Below are 22,875 nucleotides of genomic sequence, written 5' to 3' on the forward strand. Positions count from 1 at the left end.
AAAGCTTGTAAAGATCGAGAGCTATGATGGTTGTCCGATGCGTTTTTGTTTGGAAATAGTTGAAATGGAGAATGAATACGATGCCACTGACTATACAAGAGTACCAAATGACTATTACACATTGCGGCACTGCGAATTTGAGTATGAGGCTGCAGTAGTGCAAATATAGGTCATAATTTGATACATAATATTTGCTGGCGTGCTAGGATTAGAAATACAATGTATCATATATGCACATATATAAATAGGCCTGCTATTATCGGAGTAGATCACTAGCTAATTTTAACCGTATCATTGTTACATGGATGCTGAGAAAGTAAAACAAGTACATGCATCATATCTTTAATCCATCGTGCAAAGGGCATTAGTTATAAAAATAATGAAAATCTCTTTGGACATAAAATATATCTGGATTTATATTGTTTGCTGTTATCATTTTGTTTACTCAATGACTCTGTTAACACTAGTAACATGGTAGCATGATAGGTTATCGTATGCTATCATATCAACAAATTGGTGTTTGTATGATATGATATATACAAATTGATAAGCACTGGGAGTTGCTGGGAAGGCAAAATTGGTAATGAGGCTTGACCTTGACATTACAGCAGTTTGCCATTATCATCGCAATGCGTAATTAACAATACTTCAGAAGTATCAATTTTGCTGCAGAAACCAGTTACGCGTGGATGCTAATCACTCCATCTCTGGAATTATGTCCTCCGTATTACAACTTTCTTCATACCTGAACAAGGTAAAACATTTACTTGATAGTTTTATGAACATATACTGGATTTAATTTTTAATCATATAGAAACTGACAAATGCAGAAAAGTTCCAAATAATTCAATCCGATTCGGTTTGTGTTACATATAACTTGCAGGATGGTTAATATTAATAAGTAATATTCGATTCAAGTTTATTAAATATCGGTTTTAACGAGCATATTTGAATAGTAAACGGTAGGGGTTGATTCATGTAAGGGAAATGAACAGGTTCTCGTAGTAATAAAGAACTTTTTCTCTCTATAATTTATTATTTTATTTCGCATATATAATTCAGATTTATATAATTCCTGTAGTTTGTTAAAACTGGTAGTATGTTTAATTTTTCTGCCATAATTTCTCCATTTCATACAAAAGTGATTTCCTAATGCAAAGCTGAACGACATCTCAACTATTTTAATACAGCTCGCAGTTATATCACTTTGATAGAGACAAAACGCCTCTTTAGCGTCACATCACTGACTCAAGAGTCGAAACAGGAATGATGATTGGGACATTAGGACCTTCGAAGAATTTTTTCGTAGACAGCATTTTGATTTGTGGTCTAATGTAAGGGACCGAAAAATATAAAAACACTCAACAGAATAATCAAGAATACTTTCCGCCAATATTTTATTTAGCGCCTTTCTTGAATTCAAACGCCATTGATTCACAGTTCAAGATTGTTTAACAGGTGCACACTTTCGCGGCTAAAACAGATAGTAATTTAGTGAAATCTATTTACATCCCTCTCTGACAACATTCTGTAATCCGCGTGTGCCATGCAGTGGCCTTTTGATTTTCCCAACTGTGTTATCTTTTCTCTAGACATATTTCAAACACACACGATCGCATTGGGGTGTTAGCTCCTTTAACCAAGGTAAGGAGTATTACCGCGCATGTCTCAGGTGGCACCTATCCATAGAGATATCCCCAGAAGAGGTGCACGCAAAGGGTCTGGCAGAGGTGGATCGTATCAACCGTGAAATGCTTCAAGTAAGTTAAACAACTGAGCATTATATTAGTGAAATACATTGATTTAGTCAAATCTACTATTCAAATTATTTTAAAAGGTAACAGGCAACGAAAAGCAACACATTAATTACAGCTATTATGAAACCCTTTTTATCTGAATTTAATTAATCTGCGAATCAAAAATGCCCCCCACCCCGTCTCCAAACAAACAAAACAACAAAAATAAAACAGCAAAAATAAAATCAAAAACAAAAAGAAAACTAAAATAACAAAACAAAAAAAGGAATACAAACAACAACAATAACAAAAACAAAACAAAACAACAGAAAACAATAACAAAAAACATTATGTCCTTCCAGACCATTCGTACACTTAATGAAGTGAATGGAAATATTCAAATATCGTCTAAAAGTAATACAGCCATAGAATGATTAGAACATTATATGCATCAATAATGTTATTACACATTTGATTCTTTGTACACTTGTTAATTACTACAGAGGTTAAATCTTTGTCATATAAGATGCTAATAAAGAGAACTTATATTTTTGTTGTCTCAAATCTGTTCATGTTAAATTCTCAACCTGTCTGGGCGTACAAAAATGTATTGGTAAATTGAACAGTTTTGGAAATATTCTACCTCTGTCGATGTACGTATGATTCATTTGCCGAGTAGAAACGCAGTCTGGTACTCACGTAAGCTTTCAAGTGTTAGTTGTAGAATTGAATTATACGCTGATTTAATAACTGTGTCTTTTTACAGGTGACGAAGAAACTAAACTTTAACGGAACAGTGAGAGAATTCTTCAGATCGCTTAATGGATCAGCTAAGTTCTATCTTCAAACTGGGGTACGATTAATAATTATATTAGAAAATAACATGTGCATTGTTGTACCATGCGTAAGACGGTAATGTACAGATCATAAAGGAATATAATATTAGTTTCAGTTTCAATTTTCAAGGTATATGATTTGAAGCACTAAATAAAAAAGACAACAGAGTAAAATTTGAGAGGACAATACCTTTTCAGTATAATACTTTCTTGTAAAACAGTACAACATTGACAGGCTAATAAGTATGTAGTATAATAAATTCGATGATGATACTACAACATGTGCGACGGTAGAAACAAATTTCGTAATCAATGACTTTCTACTTGCCGTTGGTGAAAGCACCTGATATAATGGTTTCCTGCGTGACAGACAAATTTAGATTTAATTGACACAAAATACTTCAGTGTCTTATGTCTATATCTAAATGAAGATTATATATATATATATATATATATATATATATATATATATATATATATATATATATATATATATATAATTTATGTTTGTTTCCAATTTTATCTTCAGGATGCAGTTTTGGATCAGTATCGAAAAGTAGTTTTCGAGAGAGCTAAACCGAAATTGTCAAAACTTTTTAAAGATATTCCTAATTTGCCTGTCATGTAAGTATTTTCTTTAATCATCCACCTCCGGTAGTCCTATTACTCATTTTGCTTTGTAAGACAGCTTTTATCGGAAAGACAAAGGATGAAGACATACATGAAATAAAGGTAGGTTCGTTTCAACCGGTAAACACTTGGACGGCTGCCATGGTCACGAAAACTTACATGCATGATGATAGTTTCTTACCAAATTCCAAACACTGGGACAGCTGTCATGCGAATGAATACACATTGATGGTAAATAGTAATAAGACATCACTTTCCGATAGTAAAATAATGCATGTTGCTTTGTATGACATCCTTTGTCAATTAAATGAAATAATAATAATAGGTTCCTACAAAACCCAAACACTTGGACGGCTGTCATGGTGATAAAAACTTACCGACATGAAGTAATGAGATCCTTACCAATTTTGAAATACTGGGACAGCTGTCATGATGACGAAGACTCATTCGAACGGCAGTCATGTTGGAGGGGACACACTGATTATAAATAGTGATATGGCCGTAGTTAACTACATACATTTGAATGGCTTTCATAGTGACGAAAAATCTCTTGGACGTCTGACATGGGAACCATTTATTTATATCACAGTTTGGGCAAAAACCAGAATAAATTATTTTCTTAATTCAACACAAAGAATACGTATTTCGGGACCTAACACACAAACACATACATAAAATTATCAGTGACTTTAACAGTAAATTGAAAACTTGAAGAACCTGTACGAGCTGGTTAAAACAGTGTATATATTAGCAAAGGGGCAAATAAAGGGACAATCTGTATTTTAGCAAAAGGGGAACCAAAGGGCAAACAAAGAAAATTAATATCTCAAATGCATGCAGTACAAAGATGTGTAAAGCTAATCACTTCATGTGCATAAACAGCAAGAAATCATTACTATTGTATATTCATGAGATTTCAGCAAATCATTTTCGTGGCAGGTGTGTTAATATAGAAGTTTAATACCTGCCACAATAATTTGCTGAGTTCCAATGGGCTGACTAGATGGCTCGATGTTTTCGACAGTATGCATTTCCACTGCAGAATGTTACGTGACTAGAAGTTTTATACCTGTTCTAGAGGACACTATTGTGAAACGCTGACAGTATCAATCTGAATTCCATCGTATGCTAGAAAAATACTCCGAGCAAAATATGACCATTTAAAGCTGACTTCTGCCCCGTGGTTATTATTATGTTATAACTGACGTCACAGTGACCATAGTATGTGTCATCGCTAACGCATACAATAGCTTCACTGTACTGCGGCCCAAAGATATCTTCGACAGAGTCATGACAAAGTTGCAGGACAAGCAGTACAGATTGAAAGTGTCGGTATTCCATTGATTTTTGAGTCAACTGTTATTTTCAGCCCGTATCATTATGTAAGAATCTGCTTTTCAAACAACTAGTCAGATGTTCGTCCGTCAAACTTCGCCAAAATGGAAGGTACAACTACAATTATCTCCGAGTCTCTTTCAGAGAGTCGAAGTTGTTCAATTCACATCGGACAAAAGACGAGGATGTTCCGAATGTGACGATATATGACCATTCAGACCACTTAAGGTATTTCTGCTATACAAAAATATACCTCGTATGTATAATAGCACAGTGATTTACAGTAAAATCATAATTTTTCGCCAGAAACAAATGCAAAGGCAATTCGGACCACCGATGTTATTTCTACGATTGCATTTAACATAGGATCGACGGAGAAGTTGCGAATGAAAACATATAGTTCGATGCATTCGCAACATTTTGTTCGCAAATAGCCAATTTAGTCCGAATTTCAGCTCCCTGCACACATTTGAGTTATGATCAGCTGAATAAACCTTGAATTTGTGAATGGCTATATGACGTCACGTTGCATCATGTGACATTTTACATGTATTATTACCATCTCTCTTTGAACTTGAATCCTATAGTATTATCATTTGGCTAGGGCCGTATAACCCACCAGAGAATTCTGTAGGATAACAATTTCTTCTTGGGAAAGGCAAGAACTAGAATAATACGATGGAGAAAGTTGTATAGTATTGTTGTTTGGTTTTTATATTTGACGAACTGAAAATCCTGTATTGATGAATTTTTATTGAAGGTTAACCACTAAAAGAAGACGTTATGTTTACCAAGACCTTGACTACTTATAACTGGAGATATGTTTACACCATTCTTCCTATCTAATCAATTTTAGTGTCATTTTATTTTACCTTTAAACGTACACATTATAGACTATTGATTTCTACTTCCTTTCTACATGCAATGGGCGTTCGATTTCGACTATTTTTTTTACATGCAATAGGCTATCGATTTCTACTTCTTTTCTACATGCTATAGGCAATCGATTTCTACTTATTTCTACATGAAATAGGCGGTTGATTTATACTTAATCGCTATCATCATCTTTAACATACGATATTTCATTTATTATGTATCCATTTAATTTAAATTATACTTGTTCAAAATATTCGATGCCCAGGTTAGACTTAGTATTTTTGTTTCGCGCCCGATAATCTAATTTTCTTTGTCGCAGCCTCCATGACACAAATATTGTGAGTTTATACATCATTTACACATGGTTGTATTCTTATTAAAAGGCACTTTAATATTGACGTAAAATTCAATCAAATGCATTTTCAAATATGACACAGTATCACTTACGTGGAAATACGCCCTTGGCTAATGGTCGATAACAGGGAAATGTTTTATTTCTAACTTTTACATACCAATTGTATATAAAGAGTCGCAGAGATGCCCTCCGAAGGTCCAGCTGCAGTGTATAATGCTGGGTCTCCAGACGGATCACGGCCTGGTCGTTTCCTTGTCAACGTCAAACGACCGACGGACAGGTAATGTTTTACATGTTTAATGATTTAAGTGAGGAATACATGTATTGAAAGAATGGATACAATTTCAGCCAGTCCTTCAGGAAAATTAGTTAATGTCAAACTTTTATATCAATTCATGCCACTCGAATGTCTATTTCATGTTCCTCAATGTCTATTTCATGTTCTTCAAAGTCTATTTCATGTTCCTCTATGTCTATTTCATGCTCCCCGAATGTATATTTCATGTCACACAAAGTTTATTTCATGCTTCCCGAATGTTTAGTTCATGTTCCAGGATGTCTATGTCATGTCCCTCGAATGTCTATTTCATGTTCCTTGAATGTCTATTTTATGTTCCTGGAATGTCTGTTTCATGTTCCTCGATGTCTATTTCATGTTCTTCGAATGTCCATTTCATGTTCCTCGAATGTCTATTTCGTGCTCCCCAAATATCTATTTTGTGTTCCTCGAATGTCTATTTCATGTTCCTCGAATATCTATTTCATGCTCCCCAAATGTCTTTTTCATGTTCTTCGATGTCTATGTCATGTTCCTCGAAAATCTATTCCATGTTCCTTGATGTCTATTTAATGTTTCTCGATGTCTATTTCATGTTCCTCGATGTCTATGTCATGTTCCTCGATGTTTATGTCATGTTTCTCGAATGTCTATTTCATGCTCCCCGAATTTCTATTTCAAGTTCCTCTAATGTCTATTTCATGATTTTACTTTAATCATGAAAACAGAAGATCACATGCAAATTTTGACAACATATAAATTGTAATTTAGCTAAATTTTCTCTGCTAACGTGAATCATTTGCTGTAAATATTTCTGACACGAGCAAGAGTCCAAGCTGCTAAAATGTATTTTGTTCCTTAGGGGGTGTGTGTGTGTGTGTGTGTGTGTGTGTGATAGGTTTTGATTGGATGGATGATTTATCCCATGTTAGGGTTCTTCCTAATTCAATTTGTTATTATGACAAGTTTTTGATAAATATGAGACTATAATTCCAAATTTAACAAATGAATTCACTACATCAAATACAGTTTATATATGAGTTTTTCACGTTAATTTTAATTGATTATGATAATACTGACGTCATTCAACAAAAGGCAATAGATTGGTCAATAGTTTTATACATTTTCATCCAGTCCAACGTTCAGTATGCCAGCTATAGCATTACACGAAGCTGATCCCGGACACCATATGCAGGTAATTTTATCATTGCTTTTAATTTTACTCTCGTACTGTCAGACATCACTTATTTAAAGTGTACTCTTATGTATTATTCTTGACGATACCGTAACTTCTGTTAATTCAATACTTTTTCATTATTTAATTTGATCAAATAGTATTTGGTTCACTTGATTTTACTTTTATAATTTTCTATTAAATTCACCATCAACACTTTTACATCGCAAGAAGATACTCACATCAGTCCTACATATAAGAACAGTTAACAATATGTTTTCTTTATAAAACAAGAATAAATCCACAAATGGAACTTAACCATCCAGATTTTAAAAAGAACAATAGAACAAAAGCATGGATGAAACACCCTTCCCAAAAAATATTAACACGATGTTGCATTAAAACAGGAGAGGCTTTGTCAGCATCCAGTTTAGATAGTTAGGATATCTAACATTTTTAATTTTTTGCAGTTTCTTAAATGTATAAATGCTATTTAAACAAACTCATTCATTGCCGAATCTTTAATGTTATGAATGATCAGGAAATTTCTATTTTCATCACGCATTAAGATCATTTATTGGGAAAATAGTTTGAAAGTTAAACATTTTGAAAAAATATATGTTACTGGAATAGTAAATGACCAATCACTATTATACCAAAGATTTTTAATTTGTTGAATTAACCTGACTTTGTTATTAATGATCTAAATTAAAGGTATTTGCAATGACCTTAAATATGGTAATTAATATACTTAATCGACTGAATATGAAAATTGAACCTTTGGACGAACAAAACCAAGTTTAAAAAGACACGCTGTCTTGAAACATTGATTTATTTCACATTTCAGGATATATATTCCCAGACAACCACAGGCATTCCTAATTTTCGGAAATTCATAGATTATTCCAACTATTTTGCAATCCCGTATCATTTTCCATTCTACACAGCTTACACGGAGGTGAGAAAGATTAAATATTACAGTACACCAAATCTTTTAAAGTGCTAAAGACTGCGAAGGAAGTCCAATGTATCGTACATAATAGCCATACAGTGAATACTAGAAAATATGATGATGCAAAATATTTTCCTGAAAAACTGATATTGAAGCATAACGATATATTCAGGATTTTCTTTCTCGAATACAGTGTACAAAATGTTTTCTGAATAGTCCATTCTATTGCTGAATGCTACTACATACAAACAATATATATTATTTACCTACTATATAAATTGTCTTACCTGTATCGAAAAATGAACTTGCATCTATCTGGAACAGTACAAAAAATGAATCAAAGAGAAAGAGAACTAATTAATATCAACCAAGGTAAAGTCATATTATGGTTTATCAAGACAAATTAACACAGATATTTAGCTTGATAATTTTCAAGAACTAGTAATTTGAAGTTGCATCAATCAAAACAATTAACACAATCGCAATATTAATAAAATAAAATCAACACTAAAAGAACTCGTATTATAAAAAAACTCACAAAAGGTCGTTAAAGATCATATACTTCAGTATAACATATTGTATAGATTTTTTTATATAAAAACGGAAATAAAGAATTTCGATTTGCATATAATTAAGATAACTGTCAAACATAGCTGCCTTTCATACAGTTATGTGTCGTAACTGTTTGGTGGGGAAAATAAGAAATTCATGTTTAGCAATCATCTTGCTTCTTTAACAGTGACGTCCCTTTACATTTTAGGGATGGGGATTGTACGCCGAGTATTTGGGTGAAGAAATGGGAATCTACTTGGATGAGTATGAAATGTAAATAAATTATTTTCCTCCATTCTTGAAAAAGCGTTACTATTTGTTATTGGTTTTGTATCATTTACAAATATTTGGCTCTGATTAGGCATATATATATATATATATATATATATATATATATATATATATATATATATATATATATGTGTGTGTATTGTGAAATTTGCATAGTGTGTATATTTGTACCATATGAGGAGATAACTGCAAGTAGCAAATTTGCACGGTGGAAAAATTTCGTCATGTGGATACATAGCAGAACAAACACCTGTGGGTATATTTTAGTTATTCGTTTGAAAATAACCAGTAATTCTATAACAACTCAATTTTGGCATTTATGTTTATTTATGTTGGTCAGCGATCATCACAGAGACAAGGTTCAAGGTTATTAGTAACCTGGGGAAGGGAGGAGTAACTTGAATTGGGTATTGGTGGTGACATGAAAATCACCCTAGGTACCGCTTATTAGATATGACGGTAGGAACTGATCAGTATAAATTGTGTTCTGACACATATCTACCTTTCAAGCTATAAGACAGAGTTGCGCCAATTATAAACTCGCGTGGCAAATTTCGGTAAGGCGGGAGTTATTATTTTCCGCGCAAAATATACATAATTTGCGTGCACAAAATTAAATCACGCGGGAGATATAAAAAAAAAAATCACGCTAAAATTAACATATATTCACAAACATCGTATTCTTCGTTCCGCACAGCATCGCGAATGATATCCGGGTTTGTTTCTCATTGAATTTTCATGCAGGTAAAATTGCCCAATTCGTTTTGTACATGAATGATCCAAACATAATTAATATTGACATACATCGTGACACTATTGATTCGATACATGCTGAAAAAAGACTGGTCTGTGCAAATGTTAACCGCCATGTTCGTCCGTGTTATGTAAGGGTCCATAGTTGATAATGCTAAGGGAGGCAACTTCCTTTTGGCCGAATATGAAATCAGATCACTTCTAAATAATACAAATACACACCTCATCGGGTGAAGAGGCGTGGAAGATTTTGATGCAAACAAACTACCGTTTTAGCATGTATTTAATCAGCTGTGTTACACTGTATGTCGATTCGAAGATTGTTGAAATGCTTAGTGCGCTAGACGAATTAGTTACATATAGTGCCATTTAACGGCGCTAATCTGAAAATTGACTGAGTTGTAGACGCGGTTATCATTGTGATGTTGTGATAAACGAACTGTCGATGAGCCATCGTATAAAGGAAATACAAATATTTATATATGAAAATAATATTCGTCTTACCGATTTTTTCCAGGATGGGTCGATATAGCACGGAAATATTTCGAGCATGCCGTCTTGTTGTAGATACTGGTCTTCATTATTTCAAGTAAGTGTAAAAACACACTTTTCATTTTTTTAAAGCCATTCAAGAGGAACACATTATCCATACGATTTTTATAATTGTTTAACTGTGTTTCATTCGGTCAGCGGTTGGTGTAAAGTTTGCTCACTGGACTGCCTTGCCAAAAATTCAATCATTGTATTTGTTAATTAGAATTTACTCTATGTTGCAGCGGTATATATAAACAACCTAATGTCGGTCAGCATTTTGCCCCTTTGATCTTTACAATAACATTACATAACTGTCTAAGTAGTAGCTTAGTCTTTCCAATACTGAAAAGCAGCCTCATACACATAATATAAATGGGAAACAAATACCTCAAAGGAAACCAAATATTTGAACTGATTTTCTCCACCGTATATTTTAGTTAACCGTGGAAACTAGTTTTTCAACAAAGAAGATCACGTGTGTCAGAAACTTGTTCAAACTATTTTAAATATTAGTTAAATATCATTTTTATTCTGCTCTATAATATACCAACTGCGTTATGTACATATTTCTGTCAGATTATAAGCGTATAATATAATCTCTGATGCAGCAGTGTACATAATTACTATAGATAATGTCTGTCAGGGTTTAGCTCCCTTTGATCTTTGCAATGACATGATTCTTTTTATAATGAAGCGTTGTATCAGACAGTACAAGAAGGTATTCAAAGCTAAATTACCATGGAAACAGTTGGATGCGTTGTTCTTAAAAGCAGTAAAGTGTTGTGTACTTTCTGCCGATTCACATCCTCGAAGAGTGATTTGACTATATTCTTTGCAAATAAATTTTGTTCAAGTGAAATACAATATGTTCTAAGTCGAGAATGAAGAATCTGAAATTTCCTCCTACCCCAAATAAATGTGTTTTGGGAACAGGAATGTCGCGATTTTTTAATGTGCTTTTGAAGCTGATAAAGATGCAATTTAACGGGTCTCAGTAGACAATGTATTCCATCCTCTCATGGCAGAAAGTAGAAACAAGTTGCAATAAAGACATGTTCAACTTGTACTGATTAGAAATTGCTGGAGCCTTGGATGAGTAATATGCATGGCTTAAAACAGATGTCATTTAATACAAAAGTTCAAGTTTGCGTTTTTGCCGTCTAGATTAAGTGTTTTACCTTCTTTTTTGGCGGTATAGCAAGCACTTCGATAGACACTAATTGTGTTAAGCCAGTCACGATTCAGACTGCTTAACATTGTTGTATTTGTTCGAGTTCTCTTTTCTATTTTAATCTGCTGTTGTCCCAGACCACATTACCTTGTTCCAAAATAGGTTGTATAAAAGAAGTAACCATAATTTTGAAAGATTTCGTGTCAAGTTGGAATTTGAGTCTGGTCATTATACTACTGACATCGTCTCTTCCCTTATATATTGGAATTGCTCTACGAGTAGTCATTGTAATATCATCAATTAACACAGTTCTTAGAGTAGTATTAGGTATTTTAAGAAATCAAAAATTTCATTACACACACACACACTATGAGAAAAAAAATATTTGCTCTGAATTTCCACGCTGTTAAAGTTTACTTAGCTTGAGTGTGTAACTTACAACAAAAAGGTTTACGTTCTTCAAACGCTTGTGCAACAAATTATGTCTAAAATAATTTTCGCAGTAATATTTACCAATAATTTTTAAATATCAATTTTATTTTAATCGATAACCTACCAGCTGCGTTACATACTTTGACTGCCGGATTATACGCGACACAATTACTGCCAATAATTAATAGGATGCATATGGACTGAGTTGCTGTCTTAAACAGTTGTATGTGAGTACTCAACACTATGGAGACATTGGTAAGAGCAGATAACCCTCAACTAGAAGTATTATGATTCTGAGGTTCACAAGGAAACTTTATTAATATGGGTAGTTCATTGCAGTTAATGAGTACTAAACTGCTTAGTGCAACTTTAATGAAATATTGTATTATATGTCCAGTTTTATTTAGGTACATGAATTCATATCATATTTATTTCACATATATATAATAACATACTAGCATGTCAAACATAATGGCACTACGATACATAAGGCAAATACATAATGGTCGCGATACCCATATGCGCAGAAATGTAATTAACTTTATAATATTTGGGTGTCATGGAATTAAATGTGTTTTTCGTCATGTTATAAACATAATAGTACATGTATGTTCACTTCAAAATGAAGTTTTTTTATTTTAAAGACATTCAGTAAGTGACATTAGGATTCTTAAGTAGGTCACAACTTGAAGAAGTCACAACTTGCAGAAAATCGAAATTATTGGACTCATTTCATATATTTTATTTGAAATGAGCAAACGTTTAACGTTAATATATAATCTTTCTAAAATAGACATGGACCTAAGGGATAATGATTTGAAAATGTTCCTTACAGCTGGACCAGAGAGAGAGCCTTGGACTACATGCTTAATTACACAGCGTTTTCAAAGAAAAATCTTGAAGTAGAAATAGATCGTTATATCACCTGGCCTGGTCAGGCATGTGCCTATAAAATCGGAGAGATGAAGATACTCGAACTTCGCGCTAGAGCTGAAAGAGAACTGAGTATGCTGATTCTCTCTCTCTCTCTCTCTCTCTCTCTCTCTCTCTCCATAGATCACTCGATCGAAGACGCCAACAAACTCTTTATTTAGTAGCTGCGAAGCAAAACAGTTTATCGGTTTGGTTTCAAGAGAAAACTAGAGGTCAATATGTTACATTATTCACGTAATTACTGACTGTTCATGCAAGTTATTGCATTAGGTTGATGCTAAGTTTAAGAACGAAGGCAATGATATAAATTTTCAGATGGAATATTTAAGGAAATATCACTGACGTTACGTCTATGAACCGAATCAATGGTGCTTAGATTGTACATGGAATATTTAAGGTGATAATTCTATCGATATGTCTATGAATGAGGGCATTGATGTGGAGATTGCACATGTAATATTTAAAGAAATAGCAAAAGTATTATGTATTGTAAATGTGCCTTTTTTCCAACACGTTTTCACTGCATCTCTGTTTCATTAATTAATTGTAGCTATGTACAAACTGACCATAATGCGATAGATCTAAGTTTATTTCTTTAATACATAGACTAAAAAACAATTGTGACAAATGTTCTTAACATGTAATCGGATATTGCAAGATCGCAATTATTTCATTATTGCCAATCATTTGCTTGACATGTTAATTTATTTCCAGAGTACCGATTTGATATTCGGGATTTCCACACGATTCTTCTCACTAATGGAGCCATGCCACTGGCCGTTATGGAAACAGCAGTAAACAACTGGATTGAAGAAGTCAAGACTGAATATGCCAAGAAAGGTGCAGATATTTTCCCGTCATGCGCTAAAACCAACAATCGTTGTAATTGAAGCAATGCACTGATTTATCAACAGTACGGAAGAATCACTATGATATAATCCCAAAATGTCTTTAAATTAATTCACATTAATCCCTTGACGGCAATGAAGTAAAGGAGTCTTTAAATGAATTCACATTAATTCCATGACAGCTTTTATTCCCATTAATCTGAATATTTCGAGTACTGTAATCCCGGCGAATGATTAAATTAAATAAATGAATCAATCCTCTCAGTATAACGGAATAACTTCCTAGGCTGGTTGTACTACTAAGAATGATTAATTTTGCGCAATAATTTTCGTTTTGGCGTAGTTACTAAAGCATAAAGACGGTTCAATAACTCATTTACAGTGCACACCGAACCTTTAAAAAGAAATTTTCCAATATGTCCCGACATGGAGCTAAACTATCTTATTCCAATCTTTCACTCCTTGGCAGAGATTTTTATGTCTAGACTTACAACAAATGGTGGAAATTAATTATAGAAAGAAACTTACACAGGCAAAAAAAAAATCATTAATTCCGGTTCGTTTTCCAGGTCTTGTATTGCTGCTCTAGATGGCACTGTAAATTTTGTTCCAGATGTGTACTTTTTAAAAATATGATCAAATGATTATAGCATTGCATACATGAATGCAAAATGATTAATAAATGGGTGACTGAAGTAAGGAACGATATGATGCAGTGAACGATCAAATAATGGATCTATAGATTAATGACAGAAATGATGACAAAAGAATGAACTAATGAATTAACCAGCAAATAAACAAATCGGTAAATATATCCCGCCCCGAAAGGAGAAAACACCATTCCCAGGAAATAAGCAAATATATTATGTGCAGCGAAAAATAACCTTCAAATACCTCTTTGGCTAATTTCACATGCTTATAAAATTGTGAAATGCACTTTCATTCTAATTTTCTCATCAATTTCATCAGAAATGTCAAATTTTACCCTTATCCCTGATTTATTTCTTCTATACACGTAACAATTAATGAACGATGCAGTTTCAGGGTGTTTGGTTAATTTATTGACAAGTTGAATGTTCATCCTGGTCTCATCCTCCACCAGTCTAATTCCCTTAGTTTTACTGGAAATACTTCTGCTTCCTGATGATTGGAAGTTTACATTGTCACTTGGGTTACTTTAGCTAATCATAAATTAAGTCAGCTTTGCCATTTTTAGAAATCATGTGACCTGCATCAGTTCACATGATGCTTACTTCGTCATTAGTACAACTCAGCCATGAAACTTATACATGGATCTACTCACTATCTGCAATAATGGCATCTTCTAATAGTGCAAACTTATAACCAATATGGAAAATTAGTATTAAAAATATTAAAATATTAGGAACTAAATAACGGTTACTAACGATAATCATTGATGATAATACAAGAGAAGTATACATTTTTCATTAAAAGGAAACGAGTGGTATATCATTTATACAACCAGTGGTATATCATTGATACAGCGTACATACTATACATATATTTTATTTATATCACATACAAATACATATATTTGCCCCTTGAACGGAGTTAAGATTTACTACAAGCAGATGTGTATTGACCGAGTGAATGAACTCCTCACATCCCCGAGTGCGTCCGCCACAAGATGTAGTGCTATGCCTTTTGTGGCTATTCATAATCACCTTTGCATATTAATAAGTTGATTGTTTTCTTTTTGTCTGAGTTTTTATTTTTCTTCACATTGATTAAATCAGTTTAATACACACTTATGATTTAAACATGAAAGATGGTTTTAATGATGAAACATTTGGCTAACTACCCCATTCACATGAACGATAAGCCATTCAGGTACCGGCCCATGGAAATTAATGTAGAATACAAACTAAGCAAAATTACGAACCAACAAGAGGTATTTAAAATATTTTAATATATTTATAGTTGATATAAATCATTCTGTTTTATTAACAGTACCACCGACCATAAAACGCTCTCTCTCTCTCTCTCTCTCTCTCTCTCTCTCTCTCTCTCTCTCTCACACACACACACACACACACACACACACACACACACATCCTTTGGTGTGTTTGACCTAACTTTTACCATCATTTCATAATTCATGAGACATCGTCGGATGCCACAAACACAAATCCTCTACGTTCGTCATTTCATAAATTTTATCCCGTATCTTGCTATGATTGTCGATCGATAGATCGACTGATCGATCTAGGGGGGGGGGGAGAGAGCGTCCTTTGCACATTTTCATGTTTAATTAATGATAATCGAATTTTAGCACAATATACTAGGTTTAAGAAACATCAACAACAACAACAACAATATATAAAATTACAACACAGCATGTGTACCACCTAAAAGTGAAATTTACCGTATAATATCGACATATTTTGCAACTTTGTATCATTGATAAACACTGCAGATACATCCCAAGGAAAGTGCACACTTATCGTTACGACGAAACATATTCTTGTAGGTTGCTTGGTGTAAGTTCTATTTCAAGGGTTTAATCTAGCCCAAATTATGTTACTCTCTCAATCTATATGTCTGCGTAGTTTGTCAGTTATGCATGAGAGGGGACCGGGAAACAGAAAGCAGAAAAGATTGCGATGAAATTGTGTGCCGTATTAAATTCATAAAGAAAACGGGGATTATTTTCATGCGTCACTAATGATTAATGTGTGAAAATTCATCACTGATCTAGAATCAACTGCACACGGTCGCGAGAATGTTTATATATATATATATATATATATATATATATATATATATATATATATATATATATATACCTATGTTCTGTGCATTATCATCAATATATATTTGAATACGGTGCATTTTAGGCGCAAACAGACAGCTAGACGAGCTTGCCAGTGATTTCTACAACTGGAGATTAGAAAATGAACCAGAATGGTCGACAACCCTGGGTATTTACAAATATAATGATAAACTGGAGTCCAACAACTACACGGTTTTCGAGAGTCGTAAGGTAAACTATATTAGCAGCAACGTGTTTTATTTTTTTTCCTCCGGAATAAAGTCTCTGATATACTTTTAGATATAGACTGGTTGTATCTCTTTTAAGTTAAAAGTTAATACGTAACGTTACTAATAATATAAAAGTCAGTAATCATGGCGTAAGGACATTTTGTATTTTTACTGTTTTTGTATTTTTACTGTTTTTGTTCTAACGATTCTTATTTAGGGCACATATAAGGAATAAGATTAAGACTGAGTGTGATAAGATTAATGTTACGTAATTGCTTTGACGATCTTACGTTAACTGAACGAAAACGGTCTAATCAATTCATTATTAAGTAAGCGTTGTGTCCTTTCTCACAACATGAACGAAATATGGCGTTAGCAATTATTGGAGGGTTAAACGTCATTATGGTGGAATAACAACAGCTAAAAGTTAAAGGGATGTATTCAAAGTCTCAGACATTGACGAACTGCAAGTAAATTGTTTCCACCGTCTTTTGGGTTGAGTTATAATGTTTCAGTCTTAATACGTATGTTGTAGCTGAATCATTTAGTGAGGTGCAATTCGTGATGTAATTATTGAGATGTGTTTGCAAAACAATGTAATTTCCTATATTTCCATCGGTAATGACATTAGGAACCACTCCGGTGGCCTAGTGGTTAGAGCGTCCGCCTCGGATGCGGGAGGTCGTGGGTTCGAGTCATAACATAGACTTATAAAAATGGTACTAACAGCTGTCTCGCTTGGCGCTCAGAATTAAGAGGTTAGTGTTCGGACTGGTCGGCCTGGTGGCAGGATAATGTGACTGGGTGGGACATCATGCTACATGTCTGCGGCATGATGCCTCAATGCTAGACATCACTATAAACTGCCACACTGCACTTACTGAAAAGTTGTTAAAGCTACGTTAAAAATCCAAATTACACACAGACCGATTTAGGATAATCGAAAGACAAGTGATGAATAAAGACACTTGATGTGTATTATTTGCCTTAAAGCAAGTTTTCAGTACACACAAAACACCTTTACTATTCATTTTCTTTCTCACCCAACTCCTTTAAATCAATGAATGCAAAGTACAAAATGAGAGTACGAAGATGAAATGATTGGTTTTATAAATGAGTTGAATATGCATTTACTAGCCCTTGTAAATCGCACAGCATCGTATGTTGTATGATAAATTTTAGCCCTTGTAAATCACACAGTATCGTATGTTGTATGGTAAATTTTATTGTTGTTTATGTTTTTGTTTTCTAAACCGCATCTATTAGGTATAAAATATGGACATTTGATCAATTAATGTTGGCAACTTTCCTTTTAATACGAACAGAAACAGTGTACATTTTTCATGTTAATTACAAAACTTATCTCAAGGGATTTTGGATTAATTTGTGTTTGAATACCAACATCATTTTCATTTTTACGTCAATTACAGAACATGTCTCAAAGATTTTTGGAACAGTTGATGTCAATCAAGAGATCAGATCTAGACAAAACACATATGGTCAGCTATGACATTCTGAAAAACATCCTTACAACATATATAGATGGATATCAGTGGTGGAAGTAAGTTATTTCATATTTTGTCAAAAAAAAAATACATCCATTTAAATTGACGAACACACACACACACAATAAGTGTAACAAATTATGAGTGTTATTTTTAATGAAGAACTAATATAGTCGTAAGGAAGTGTTGGAGAATATTGTATATATTTCTCATAACGCTGATATTTAATTTGCAAGAGGGCAGCAGTAAAGTAAACATCGTTAATCTAGAGCACACGTTTCGTTAGATTCAAAATACAGATTAAAAAAAATTCAAAATGAACATAGGATCCTTTGATCGTTAATATACTACAAGTGTCACAAATACAATCACACTAAGCTTGAACAAATCATATTTACACATTTCCATATCTTTTAAGGTACCAGCCATTGAGTCCATTCATATTTCTTGAGGGATTTGTAACCGATCCACAATCATTTGTAGATGTGACACCTTTTGACACCTATGGCGACTTTCTGAATTTCATTATTCGGATTGAGAAAATGCCGCAGCAGGTACGATTCTGTTATACTAACCTTTGTTTGATAGAACGAAGCAAATTTTCTATCAATACGCATTCGGATGTACCGTTTGCGTCGAAGCTAAGACACAGTTCTAGAACTGATTTAATACGGAAGCCACTAAGACAAATGCAGTCATATTACGTTTGCTTTTCAGTAACAATAATAATGTTTAAAATATGGTATTATTATATACAAGTTTAATTTCTGAAACTTTTTTCAAATCATCACGTGGGATTGAGTCTCGGGTTCGGCCAAGTGTGGGTAGGTGTGAAAGCTTGCAAGTAGTTTCTTTTGGGTCGGTGGTTCTATCTGGGGTTTAACAGGGTACTTCCTCCTCAATTTATACTGGCCGCCATGTATAGATCATCTTGTGCTGAAAAATGGCGTTAAACCTTTCAACAACAACAATAAAGCATCACGACAGAAGTTTTTAATACTTTTATTTTGTCACCTTGAGGAAATTATACCTATAGACACAAAGTTCATAATTTGAGATCCCTGTTATGTTTTGTTATATCTATCTTTATTTTTCAAAGTCTACACTTTTCAAAATTTATTTTCAGTATGTTTTATATGTTTTGTTATATAAATCTCTTTTTCGAAGATCACACTATCAATGTTTATTTTCGGTATGTTTTTGATGTTTTGCAATATATATATATATATATATATATATATATATATATATATATATATATATATATATATATATTTTTTTTTTTTTCAAAGATAACACTTTCAATAATATTTTCAGTATGGTTTTCTCTTTTGTAATATATGTCTTTTTTCAAAGATCACACGTTCAGTATTTATTTTCAGTATGTTTTTTATGTTTTGTAATATACATGTTTATTTCAAAGGATCACACTTTTCAATTGTATTTTCGGTATGTTTTTTTTGTTTTGTAATAAACATCGTTTTTATCAAAGATCACACGTTTCAATATTTATTTTCCGTATGTTTTTATGTTTTGTAATGTATATCTTTTTATCGAAGATCACATATTTCGATATTTATTTTCAGAATGTATTTTATGTTTTGTAATATCAATTTTTATTTTTCAAAGGTCACACTTTTCATCACCTTTTCATTATGTTTTCTTTGTTTTGCAATATGTATCTTTATTTTGCAAAGATCAAACTTTTCAGTATTTATTTTTATTTTTCAAAGATCATACGTTACAATTGTTATTTTCAGTATGTTTTTTATCTTTTGTAATAAATCCCTTTATTTTTCAAAGATCATACGTTTCAATTGTTATTTTCATTATATTTTTGATATCTTTTGTAATAAATCCCTTTACTTTTCAAAGATCACACGTTTCAATATTTATTTTCAGTATGTTTTTTGTTTTATAATATATATCTTTATCTTTCAAAGACCACACATTTCAATATTTATTTTCAGTACGATGAAATGATTGAAGATGCAAGACTGGCTATTAAATATAACCATACTCTAAATAATGTCTCTTTGGTATGTATTTGATATAGTCCTTTTATAACTGCATTTTTCTCACACGAGCGTGGCCCATTGTGTGCATTATAATTGCATATTTCTCACATTAGTGTCGACCATTGTGTACATTATACATGCATATTTCTCCCACGAGAGTTGATAATTGTGTACATTGTACATGCATATTTGTCCCACGAGAGTTGATAATTGTGTACATTATACATGCATATTTCTCCCACGAGAATTGATAATTGTGTACATTATACATGCATATTTCTCCCACGAGAGTTGATAATTGTGTACATTATACATGCATATTTCTCCCACGAGTGTTGATAATTGTGTACCTTATACATGCATATTTCTCCCACGAGAGTTGATAATTGTGTACATTATACATGCATATTTCTCCCACGAGAGTTGATAATTGTGTACATTATAACTGCACGTTTCCCAAACGAGTGTGGTCCATCATCTACATTATAAATTCCTATTTCACACACGAATGGGGTCTAATGTATGCATTATAACTGTACATTTTTCAAACGACTATTGTCAATTGTGTGCAATATAATAGCAGACTTCTCATTCGAGTCTTGTCCATTATGTACATTATAAATGCATATTTCCCACAAGAGTGTGGTGTATTGTATTCAGTATGATTTCATATTTCTCAACGAGCTTGGTCCATTGTGTAAATTGAAACTTGCTTTTAGGCTGGAATGAATAACTTATTTTCAAAGAGAATTTAATGTCGAGTGGTGATATCGCAAGGCTAAGCATCAGTTTGAGTAGTTACGTTGCTGCATACTACTATATCGTGTATGACTAGCTTCGTACCATATATACCCTTAATTACTAGTTGCATAAATTTTGTTAATCCCCTGATGATCATTCTGATTTATACGTGTCAAAGACACTGCTTACTTTTCGACTGGAAATTAAGAATCGTATGTAATATTTACATGTCTCCAAATTCTAATGTCACTTTTTCTGTTTATAATGTTTTAAAAGTATCTAAGACAGTTGATGACTAAAATATTCACAAAGTTATTTGTGTGTTGGACAAAAGCTCTCGACAGGAACTGAGTTTCTATATGACATAGCTTATATTCCATGTTGTAATAATCAAAGTTATGTATGTATGTATGTATGTATGTATGTAGGTAGGTAGGTAGGTAGGTAGGTAGGTAGGTGTGTGCGTGCGTGAGTGTGTGTGAACCTTCACTTTTTGCTTTTCGTGTAAAAATGCATTTTTTTTGTCCTGAGGACTCAGCACATTGATATGTTTTAAATATATACTATCATGGTGGTATTGACTTTATACCATAGCATATTCGTACCTTGCTGTAGTTAAACCAATAATATTCAGACACTGTTACATTATCTAGTCAAAACATTTTATTTCAAAACGTTGGTATTTATTATCCGTCTTCCGAAATCTATCACGTGACTGATTTTGACACTCTGCAGTGAGAAATAATCGCGGGATTTGTGAAATCAGTATCATCGTCGTAACAAGGGAACGCTATTCGTACCAAGTGATAACACAAAATTGTGTCTTAGGTCAAAATATGTGTCCTAAAGTAGCAACAGTTTTAGGGGATAAAACTAACCTTTCAATGGAAAGTATAAGATTAAATCAGCTTTAAATGGCACAAGTCCCTCTTCCCCATTTTGATGCAGGTAGCTATCTTGGTTATTTCTCCTAATCTGCTGATAATCAAAGCGCTGTTGGGGTCAAAACATTCAATATGCATATATGAACCAGTCAATAGACTATAATATGATATTACAGTTGTAGTTGTACTAATTACGACACTATGATCTGAAACTGAGGTATAGTAAGAGCAAAACCAACAAGTTTGATGTAATTCAGCAAATAATTTATTTCCCAAAATTACAAAGGGATAATTTTAAAGGACCTTGCAGTATTGTCAATTAAATCCCGATTAATCCTAACGTTCTGTCACAAGTCCAAATATGTACAATGTTCCGAATGAGTTACAGTACTGAATATGTTGATTTGCCAGTAGTCATGGATGAGCTGATGTATCAATCGTCTTGGTGTATCAAAATGATATAATCCGTAATATCCTTGAGTGAATTCACAATAATCCCAATATAGTGATTTATCAAAATTGTCAATGACCACTTCGTATTTCCAAAGAATAATGTTTAAATATATGATTCCTCCCAAATTATATCTGATCACAACTGACAACGGTTCTAGAGACTGCACTTAAAGTAGGAATGACTAATTGTTAACTTGATCTTCTTTTAAGGACAGAATATTACCTGACATATAACACAACAAAATGCCCTGTACTTAGGTCATTTCCAATGGAAATGTCCATCAAACTCGTAAGAATGGTCAAGTCTATTTACTTAAAGTTTAGCAAACAGCCTGACAGAAAAATCAGGTAAACCATACAATTTCCGAAAGAAAAATTAGTCTTGAACTCAAAATCAAGCGAACATGTTGTTTATAAATGATCAAGGTGTTTGATCTATAATCAAGGACACAAATTACTATGTAATAAGTTGTTTACGAACGACCTCAACAAATCATGGAATAAAGTTAAGCACACACACACACACAATATATATATATATATATATATATATATATATATATATATATATATATATATATATATA

The 22,875-nt window shown here is 32.9% G+C and overlaps 1 protein-coding gene across 1 annotated transcript in view; it reads left to right on the plus strand.

The window, feature by feature from the left end:
• LOC149799222 (uncharacterized) overlaps positions 1 to 22,875 on the plus strand; it is a 266,176-nt gene that overhangs the window by 65,484 nt on the left and 177,817 nt on the right. Inside the window, exons 8-22 of the mRNA XM_089958164.1 lie at positions 673 to 754; positions 1,593 to 1,760; positions 2,503 to 2,589; positions 3,102 to 3,196; positions 5,941 to 6,048; positions 7,180 to 7,240; positions 8,067 to 8,177; positions 8,932 to 8,996; positions 10,285 to 10,356; positions 12,740 to 12,909; positions 13,552 to 13,677; positions 16,544 to 16,689; positions 18,119 to 18,249; positions 18,612 to 18,747; positions 20,164 to 20,232. Of these exons, the coding sequence (XP_089814290.1) occupies positions 673 to 754; positions 1,593 to 1,760; positions 2,503 to 2,589; positions 3,102 to 3,196; positions 5,941 to 6,048; positions 7,180 to 7,240; positions 8,067 to 8,177; positions 8,932 to 8,996; positions 10,285 to 10,356; positions 12,740 to 12,909; positions 13,552 to 13,677; positions 16,544 to 16,689; positions 18,119 to 18,249; positions 18,612 to 18,747; positions 20,164 to 20,232 (1,627 nt within the window). The remainder of the gene's footprint in view (positions 1 to 672; positions 755 to 1,592; positions 1,761 to 2,502; positions 2,590 to 3,101; positions 3,197 to 5,940; positions 6,049 to 7,179; positions 7,241 to 8,066; positions 8,178 to 8,931; positions 8,997 to 10,284; positions 10,357 to 12,739; positions 12,910 to 13,551; positions 13,678 to 16,543; positions 16,690 to 18,118; positions 18,250 to 18,611; positions 18,748 to 20,163; positions 20,233 to 22,875) is intronic.

This window comes from Sinohyriopsis cumingii, chromosome 5 (assembly GCF_028554795.1).
Source record: "Sinohyriopsis cumingii isolate HCF-2022 chromosome 5, ASM2855479v2, whole genome shotgun sequence".
Taxonomy (NCBI): domain Eukaryota; kingdom Metazoa; phylum Mollusca; class Bivalvia; order Unionida; family Unionidae; genus Sinohyriopsis; species Sinohyriopsis cumingii.